Raw genomic sequence first — 9,868 nt, 5'->3', positions numbered from 1 at the left:
ATCTCTGAGCCCAGTGGTTTGTTAGGACCAAACTGAAGCCAGGACAGGCTCTAAGGGGCAGGCTAGGCCTGAGGTTTAGTCTCTAGGAAAGCTGAGGCACTGGGAACTCCCTGCAGGCAGTGTAGCTCGACCAATCAGAAAAAATCCCTATAGCCCCCCCCCACCTGCGCCAGACCTGAGCCAATCTGGATAGGGATGCGAGGTTAAAAGTCCCCCGCGCGCAGGGTTTAACCAATCAGCTATGCTGTTACAGGAACAAAGAACCGTCTGTATAAAAGTAGATGTGATTCAGAGCTCGGGGCTCTCGTGGAGACTCCACTGCACTGGATGAGCCCTAGCTCGAGCTAGCAATAAACCCCTTTATGCTTTTGCATTGCTGTGGACGTCTTATTCTCTCAGTTTTGGGGACTCGGACACTAGGCATAACAGGTTAAAAACCCGCCTGCCAGTGCAGGGGACATGGCTTTGACCCCGGGTCTGGGAAGCTCCCACAGGCAGAGGGGCAGCTAAGCCCGTGCCCCACATCTGCTGAGCTGGAGCTCTGGAGCCCGCGAGAAACAGCGCTGGAGGCCACGTACCCAGAACCTAAGCTGCGAGAAGATGAAGCTGCTGCGATGAGCAGCCTGCGAACCTCAACGGAGAGGAGCCCCACCGGCCGCAACTAGAGAAAGCCCGTGCGCAGCGACAAAGACCCGGCACCCAAAATAAGTAAATGGATAAATATTTTTAAAAAGAACGCAGGGAAACTACTGGAAAGCAGGACCAAAGGAGCCCCAGAGCTCACCCGGGCCTGGGGATGCCCTGTGTTCCTGTTAGAGCGGAAGCACTCCTCACGCACAGGCATGGCTGTGACGTGAGCTCAGTTGTGTCCGACTCTCTGCGACCCCCTGGACTGCAGCCCACCAGGCTGCTCTGGGATTCCCTGTGGGAATCTCCAGGCAAGAGTACGGAGAGGCTTGCCATGGCCTCCTCCAGGGGATCTTCCCGACCCAGGGGTGGAACCCAGCTCTCCTGCATTGCAGGTGGGTTCTTGGCCTTACTGGGGTGAGATTACTCCTGGGTCAGAGACTAACTTTGGACTCACCCTAGTAAAGCCGAGAAGCACGTTTCATTAAGATCCTTCTAGTTCTGAGTTATGTCTCTGGGCCAGAACAAGGTCCTATGACGTTTAAAGGACTGTAACAAAATAGGGAGTCAGCAACATAAAACTCGCAATGTTTGGCCAAAGATACGAAAAAGGGACTGACCCGGTGGTCCAGTGGTTAGGACTTCATCTTCCAATGCAGGGCATGCGGGTTCAATCCCTGGCGAGGGAGCTACAGAGATTTTTTTTTTTTTATGGTCCACATAAAAAAAAAAAAGCTACAAAGAAGTAGGAAAATATGATTCACAACCATTGTTACTGTTCAGTTGCTACGTCATGCCTGACTCTTTGCGATCCCACGGACTGCAGGACATCAGGCTTCCCTGTCTTGACTGCAGCAGCCCAGGCTTCCCTGTCCTTCACTGTCTCCCAGAGTTTATTCAAACTCATGTCCATGAAAAAAGATCGATTATAGCCATAGACCTGGACATGACAGAGAGGGTGAAATGGCTGACAAGGGCTGTAGAGCAGCCAGTACGTGATCTATGCATGCAAGGAATTAGAGGAAAACATGAGTGAAAGGAGAGAAGTGGAGAATTTTCAGAAGACACAACAGAACTGTCAAAACTTAAACACATCACTATAACATCTGAGATGAAAACCACTTGCACGAGAATAGCAGCAGCTTAGACACTGCAGAGGACAGTGGGTTAAAGGTGCAGCAGGTAAAACCCGGGGCCCAGAGAAAAGACTAAAGAGCCAAGAAGTCTAAAATGCATATGATTGGAATCCCAGGTTAAAATGGGTAGGACAGAAAAATAATTGAATAAATTACGGTGGAAATCTTTATGAATTTGATGAAACTATAAGTTCAAGGAACCCCAAGTAGAATAAAAAAGGAAACCACCCCAAGGGACATCGGATTAAAACAGGAAAGCAGTGATTATCTTGAGCAGATCATCTTAAAAGTAGTTGGACAGAAAAATAAAACATCGAGGGAAACGAAGCTGAGAAGTACTGGTGATGTCTCATAGAGCACGAGTCAGGAGACCAGAGAATTACGTCTTTAAAGTCCTGGCAGGAATCAAGCTGTCCACCGAGAGTTCCATATCCAGAGGAAATGCCTGTCAAAAATGAGTCAAAATCCTTTTTTCAGACAAACGAAAGCCGAGAGACTTATGGCCAGCAGATCTGCGCTATAAGAAATGTTAAAGGAGGTTTTTCAGGCGGAAGGAAGAGTGATCCACCCCAGAAGAGGGAAGTAGCCTGAACTGGTAAACATTGTGGATGAATCTGGTCTTCTTGGTGTTTAATCTCTTTAAATTATAATTGTTTAAAGCCAAGGCTTGACTCTTCCTGTCTTAGCCTCTGAAGGCTGTCCCTTCTCAGCGGTACCCCAGGGGCTCAGCTGCACGTGGAGGTGGCCACCCCCCAGCTGCCCCGCCCGGCTGGCTCTCCAGCCTGCTGCTGACTTGCATGCTTCCCTGGCCTCTACCAGTGTCTTAGCCAGCCTTAGGAAAAGCATGAACGGCAGGGGAGGTGGGGAGCAAAAGCCTCCAAGAAACAGAGGAACAAGTGAGTCTTTTTCAAGTGAATGTCTGAACATTCCAGTGAATATCAAACATTCATGTCTGATAAAAGCACGACCTTGTAAGAGAATTTCCCTTACACGCTGGAAAGAAATCAGCAGATAGTAGTTGTCAAGTTCTGTTACAAGTCACCACTAAAATGGGTGCGCGTAAAAGGATGCTCATGAACTTCCCACTCATTTTCACAAGAAGGACCCCAGTGGAAAATTCTTCCTGCAACCGGAATTGCATTAGGACTCACATGCGGTGATTTAACCCGGAGATTCCGCACCTCCTGACCACGACCCTGGCAGAGACAAAATGCTCCACACTGGCAGTCAGGGTGTGGACCCAGGGGCAGCTTTGGGTTTTTCCTTGACACCAGGATGCGTCTCTTTCCAATCTCCACAATCCTCGTGTGGCCTTTTAACAATGGGACCTGAGAGGTGCCCCTGTGGGGAAAAGATCAGAGTCCAAAATCGGATTTGCACAGAGCGTCCTGTGAACCGAGGCGAAGTTCTCTGACCCTCCATCTCCTTAGTTACAAGATGAGGAGGTCTGGCTAGCTGACCGCTTCAGGTTACTTTTAGCTCAAGCTCCTATCAGTACGACAGTGACTACATGGGGGCTCATCTCTGGGGCCGATGCAGAGATGCAGGAAACCTGCAGCCTGCTGGGGTTCCCATTCTTTCTGACTCCTGGGGTGACTCCAGCCCCCCATCCCTAACCGCAGCTTCTGAATCCACGTCGTATCTCAGCGGGTCTTGTTATTCAGGTCCCACACCTGCCCAGAAGTGAATGTCCTCCTGGTGGAATCTTGGGGTCAGGGGGAGGGATGGAATAATTCCTTTGTGGAAATGGTGTTGGAAACACATACCGTCACCTCCACTGACAAATCCCATCACACAACGCTAATGTGACAAAGGAAATATCGGCTTCAGAAAGTGTCTGGTAACCCAGGTGTTAGTCCGTGCGTGTCCCTACTTCCCAAGTCTTTTCCTAAGCAGCATTTCAAGTCCCTTTATACTATGGGCTTTTCCAGCTTTGCCCTGGAGCGTCAGCTTGACGTTCAGTCTGGCACCCCTGCTGTAATTGTGCTGAAGTGAGCCCTCTCGGTGCCCACGCAGGTTTGCTGACAGGCTAGCAGCCTGCCTGCTGGGCGCCGCCTGTCCTCTGCTTTCTCCCGAGTGGAAGAAGCAGGGCTCTTCCAGGGTGCCGAGGGGCACCAGCAGGATCCCCCCCCACCTCCGGAGCTCTGCATGCTGTGTCTGACCGGCTGCGGGAAGGCCTGGCCAAGGGCAGACGCCGGCGCCCTGGCAGCTGTCCAAGTGCTCCGGCGCTTCGGTCCAACGTTCCCCTTCGGTGAGATTGTTGGAGGCTTTCCACCAGCTCAGCAGGAAAGCACCCGCCAGTTTGGTGTTAAATGTAGAAAATGAAAGCAGAAGCCATTGGTTCCTCACCCACCTGACAATCCTCAGCACGGGTCTGGGCTTTAGGGTGTGCAATATCATAAAGTGAACGGCTGCTCATTTCCATGGGGGGCGGCATCTGGTAAATGAACTTATTTTCCCGCTACTTAGAGTGACACTGCTCACATCTTTTCTTTGAAACGGTCTTCATGCTTCAGCCTCTTGAATCTGTGAACCCTTTATCCACCCTTCATCTTCCTCACCCTGGTGCCCCTCTCCTTCCTTCTTTTCTTCTTTAAACACACACACACACAAGTAGGAGTAGAACCAAGGAGAATCAAATAAACACAGGGTCAGGTTTAAAGTAATATTTCCTCTAATTTTCAATTTGTCTAAAAATAGAAAAAAATCATAAATCTAGTTTCCTTGGTGTTTTTTTTCCTTCCTGAAGTGGTATGTAAATGTTTTGCAAATTCATTTATTACTTATTCTCCACTCCTCTTCCCAAAGTATGAAACTATCTGGCCCAGCTTAATTGACTCTGCCTTAAGGCAGAGCACTGGCACCTTTCTGACAAAGTATAATTGATCCCAGAGAACCATATAATCGTAGCTGAAAAATCACATGTTAAAAACCCACAGGCTCTTTAGTGATTGAGGGAAAGTCTAGAGGTTGGCTTGGATTCAAATTCCAAATCTGCATGATAAGAACACAGCAAACTGAAAATTACAGTGGCTTACCTATTTAAAGTTCTCCAATCCAGAATTTATAATTTCATATAAATTCAGGTAGTTAACATGCATAAACATAACTGCTGGAAGGAAAAGTTGCCTGAGGATTTTAGTGTATCAAGGATTATGAATCTGTGGCTGTTCCTAAGCACAGGGGATCTCATTACCTTAAAATGTGGCAGTATCATATACCCTTTGACAGAAAATTCCACTTAGGGAAATTCACACAAAATTATTCACTAAGGCACTGTGAGAGAGAAGTATAAACAACCTGCACGTGTGGGAGTTGCTTAAATAAAATACAGCACGGATACTATGCATCCATTTAAAGGAGGCAGGTAACTGCATTTTGAAGATACACTGTTTACTGAAAAAACAGGCAGAGGACAGTAGTAGTATCAATGGCACCCACTCCAGTCCTCTTGCCTGGAAAATCCCATGGATGGAGGAGCCTGGTGGGCTGCAGTCCATGGGGTCGCTAAGAGTCGGACTCCACTGAGCGATTTCACTTTCACTTTTAATTTTCATGCATTGGAGAAGGAAATGGCAACCCACTCCAGTGTTCTTGCCTGGAGAATCCCGGGGACGGGGGAGCCTGGTGGGCTGCCGTCTATGGGGTCAAACAGAGTCGGACACGACTGAAGCCACTTAGCAGCAGCAAGGTGTAAAGAAAGAAAACGGAGAATAATCCACATAGGTGCGACGACAGACAGAATAACTCTGCAAGGATGCAAGAAGCAGAACAATAGAAGAATGCCTGCCCTCCAGGGGAGGGAAGTCAGGCTGACTCTCCACTCTGCGCGGGGAACCTTGTGCTGCTTGCACACACTATTCCAAGTTTTCCTCTTTTTTTGTAGGAGATAAAGGTGGAGTAGGATTTCTCCATGAGAAGAGTCAGTGTGCTTTCAAGCAGGCCTCTCTCAGCTAATAAAATATTTACTTAAAGGCATCTTAAGGGAATTCCCTGGCAGTCTACTGGTTAGGACTCTGCCTGTCCACTTCCGCTTGGACAGTGGGACAGGGTTCGACCTCTGCTGGGGGAATCCCCACTAGCCTCACCTCGCAGCCAATAAAAGTTTTTTTTTAAGGGATCTTAAAAGTCGGATTCATTGCCCTTCCTAAATTGGTTGGTTTGATTTTATCCTTCTGAAGCTGAAGAGTAAATTCATCTGAGCATTTACCCATCCCTTCGCTGGCTGAAGGAAGGACTCAGCAGCATGTGTCTGAAAGCGACATTTAAATTGATAAATAAGAGGAGGCAGGAAAGAGGACACCGTTAGGACACAAACGTTTATGTCATTTCAGCCATTACAACAGTAGTTCAGAAGGGTCTCAAAGGTTACATGGACGTCATCAATATTAAAAAAAGAAAAAGAAAGGGACAGGCAACAGTGAAGAGCACCAGAGAGCCCCAGCGCCCGCCTCGATGAGCCCAGGCCGTGCTTGTCTCCTTCCGCAAGCCCCCCTCCCCGCGTCTCCTCCCGGCCTCCCTACCCGGCCTCCGCTCCGCCTCCAGCCGGCTCAGGCCTCGTCCTCGCCCTCCTCCTCCTCGAACTCGCCCTGCTCGTCGGCCGTGGCGTCCTGGTACTGCTGGTACTCGGACACCAGGTCGTTCATGTTGCTCTCGGCCTCGGTGAACTCCATCTCGTCCATGCCCTCGCCCGTGTACCAGTGCAGGAAGGCCTTGCGCCGGAACATGGCCGTGAACTGCTCCGAGATGCGCTTGAACAGCTCCTGGATGGCCGTGCTGTTGCCGATGAACGTGGCCGACATCTTCAGGCCGCGCGGCGGGATGTCGCACACGGCCGTCTTCACGTTGTTGGGGATCCACTCCACGAAGTAGCTGCTGTTCTTGTTCTGCACGTTGAGCATCTGCTCGTCCACCTCCTTCATGGACATGCGGCCCCGGAAGATGGCGGCCACGGTCAGGTAGCGGCCGTGGCGCGGGTCGCAGGCGGCCATCATGTTCTTGGAGTCGAACATCTGCTGGGTGAGCTCGGGCACCGTCAGCGCCCGGTACTGCTGGCTGCCCCGGCTGGTGAGCGGCGCGAAGCCGGGCATGAAGAAGTGCAGGCGCGGGAAGGGCACCATGTTCACGGCCAGCTTGCGCAGGTCGGCGTTGAGCTGGCCCGGGAAGCGCAGGCACGTGGTGACCCCGCTCATGGTGGCCGACACCAGGTGGTTCAGGTCCCCGTAGGTGGGGGTGGTCAGTTTCAGGGTGCGGAAGCAGATGTCGTACAGCGCCTCGTTGTCGATGCAGTAGGTCTCGTCCGTGTTCTCCACCAGCTGGTGCACGGACAGGGTGGCGTTGTAGGGCTCGACCACCGTGTCCGACACCTTGGGCGAGGGCATGACGCTGAACGTGTTCATGATGCGGTCGGGGTACTCCTCGCGGATCTTACTAATGAGAAGGGTCCCCATCCCAGACCCCGTGCCGCCCCCCAGCGAGTGGGTCAGCTGGAAGCCCTGCAGACAGTCACAGCTCTCGGACTCCTTCCTGACCACGTCCAGGACCGAGTCCACCAGCTCGGCGCCCTCTGTGTAGTGGCCCTTGGCCCAGTTGTTCCCGGCACCGCTCTGGCCTGCCAGAGGGAGAGAGTCTTCATAAGTCACTGATGATTGCATTAAATTCCTTTTCACCTTAAACCCTTTAACAGAGCTCAGTGAGTCAGAGTTCAGATTTCAGGTTATCATTAAAATAACCAGATATTAAAATATTTGGTCATGGACATAATTATAAATAAGGAGGGTTAGGGACCTGGCTATTAGAGGTTGAAAGACCTTTTGTTTTAGGTTATATATTAAGACAAAATGAGCACACAGCTCCATACTTTCTCTAAGGCAGTCACACCCTGAGCTGTCCAGCATAAGTTTAGCTCCCAGGCCATCAGCCATGCCAGTCACTCACCAAACACGAAGTTGTCGGGCCTGAAGATCTGGCCGAAGGGTCCAGACCTGACGGAGTCCATGGTGCCCGGCTCCAGGTCCACCAGGATGGCCCGAGGCACATACTTGTTACCTGTGGGGATAGAGCAGGACTCAAACCTGCGGGCAGACGTCTCAGAGGAGGGGCCCCTGGTACCAGCTTCCTTCCTTTCAGGCGCTGCTTGTATCCCCAACAAAGGACACAGGACCGGATTCTCACAAGATTCTCAAAGGAGCACCCCCCCCTCCACCCCCCACCTCCGTTCCCCGCCCCACCCTCCAAAAAAAACCTCAAGGAAAATAGGACTCCTACATCAGCTAAACCACTCTCCCCTGGGGCTACACTTCTGGGGTCAGTCCCTTGGGGAGGGGGGCAGGGTAAAGGCGATTACCGGTGGCCTCATTGTAGTACACATTGATTCTCTCCAGCTGCAAGTCACTGTCTCCGTGGTAACTGCCAGTGGGGTCGATGCCATGCTCATCACTGATGACTTCCCAAAACTGAGACACAGAAAAAGCTGCATTAGGCCACGCCCCACCGCCGAGAGGCCCGCGACACACAATGAAAAACTCGGTTCCGACAGCCCAGCGTCTCCGCAGCTTCAGGGCAGTCAGACCCGCACAGCAGCAGGGCTTGAATTTTGCAGGGTCACCGAGTTGAAACTGGGCGTTTCCTGGGCGAACAGCTGCTCGAGGCGGGAGGCGGGGGTCTCGGCGGGGAGGGGAGGGACTAGCAACTGGACTGCGGGCGCGTGGGGCGCCCAGCGGCGCGGGGGGGTGGGAAGGGGTCGGGGACCTGAGGGCTGAAGGAGGGGATCGTTAGATTCAAGGCACGTCCGGGGACCACGAGATGCCCGTCCTCCGCCCCTCCCCCCGCCACTCGACTACAGATCGAGCGAGTAAAACCGATTCTCCCGGAGCCCAGGCCCCGCCCTAAAGGGGCGCACAGCCGCGGACACCCCCGCGCGCGCTCCGGGCCAGCGTGCGAGGTTTAGAGGAGAGAAGGGAGGGGCGGCCAGGGATCGAGGGGCCAGACGAGTCACAGCCTCAAGCTGAGGGGTTCCCCCCACTCCCGCCGAAAGTCGCCGCGGGCGCACACCCGGCTCCGCAGCACAGAGCCGCGGGCAGGTCTGCACCTAGCGGGCCGCGGGCCCACTCAGGACGACGTTCGCGCCCGGAACCCCGAGGGGCGTCAGGCTGGCCCCCGTCCCCCCCGACCCCGCCCGGGCGCCGCGCCCACCTTGGCGCCGATCTGGTTGCCGCACTGGCCCGCCTGGATGTGCACGATCTCGCGCATGGTGCCGGCTCGCTGCTTCTGGCCCGGGTCGGCGTCTGGTCGGTCTGTCGGTCCCCCTGCACACCCACTGCGGGGTCACCGGCAACGCGCTCGGGAAGCAGCCGGCTGAGAGCGCCGGCCCCGCGGGTTCGGCCTTTTATACGAGGAGGGTGGGGCGGCCCGCGCAGGCCGCGCCCCCAGCCCGAGCCCCCCAGTCCCCTTCGCGCTAGCGCTCTCCAGGCCCCGCTGACGTAATGCTCCGGGCCCCAGGGACCGTCCAGGGGGCTGGACCACGGGCCCGCGGCCAATCGGCAGAGGCTTGCGGGCCGGGCGCGGCCGGGGGCTGCGCGGAGCCGGGTGGGGGGCGTGCGCATTGTCTAGGATTGGGCGGGGGGGAAGCTGGGCACCGCAAATTGGGGGTGGGTGAAGGAACCGAGGGCGGGAGGGTGGAGAAGCGAGGGTGACCAGCATGGCAGGCCGGGTGTGGGGGTAGAGCGGGCACCGGGCGGGTGGGGGTGGGAGGCTGAACAGGTGCAGGGGCCGCCAGGTGCTCCGGAAAGGAGCGCGCTGTGCTGGGGCGCCGGCCGGTGGTAGCGGCGGTGGCCTGGGTTTCGCTACCACCGCGGACTGCGGTGCCTCTCCCATCCTCGGCCGGAGCCCCCTGAGCCACCCTCCCCTAGGAGACGGCTGCCCCTTTCCCCAATCCACCGGGCGGTGCGGCAGCCAAACCTCGGCCCCGGGAGGACGTCCTTGTGACAGCTTGCTGGGGCCGGAGGGCCGTGACCCTAGACGCGTAAGGCCCAAGGGCCCCAGGGTGCCCTCCGCCCCGCCCCCAGGATCCGTGCGCCCCCTCTTTTGTCTCTGCCAAGGGCCCC

The 9,868-nt window shown here is 54.5% G+C and overlaps 1 protein-coding gene across 1 annotated transcript; it reads right to left on the bottom strand.

Annotated features, from left to right (window-relative positions):
* Positions 1 to 6,068: 6,068 nt before the first annotated feature.
* Positions 6,069 to 9,868, bottom strand: TUBB2B (tubulin beta 2B class IIb). The gene is made up of 4 exons (XM_069562927.1): positions 8,958 to 9,868; positions 8,110 to 8,218; positions 7,701 to 7,811; positions 6,069 to 7,374 (listed from the first exon to the last, which is right to left on the bottom strand). The coding sequence occupies exons 1-4, from the start codon at positions 9,012 to 9,014 to the stop codon at positions 6,314 to 6,316; spliced, it is 1,338 nt and encodes a 445-aa protein (XP_069419028.1). The 5' UTR covers positions 9,015 to 9,868; the 3' UTR covers positions 6,069 to 6,313.

The sequence above is a fragment of the Ovis canadensis genome, chromosome 20 (genome assembly GCF_042477335.2).
Source record: "Ovis canadensis isolate MfBH-ARS-UI-01 breed Bighorn chromosome 20, ARS-UI_OviCan_v2, whole genome shotgun sequence".
Lineage (NCBI taxonomy): Eukaryota > Metazoa > Chordata > Mammalia > Artiodactyla > Bovidae > Ovis > Ovis canadensis.
Note: the sequence above shows the minus strand (reverse complement) of the source record. Positions and strands in the feature narration are given on the sequence as shown.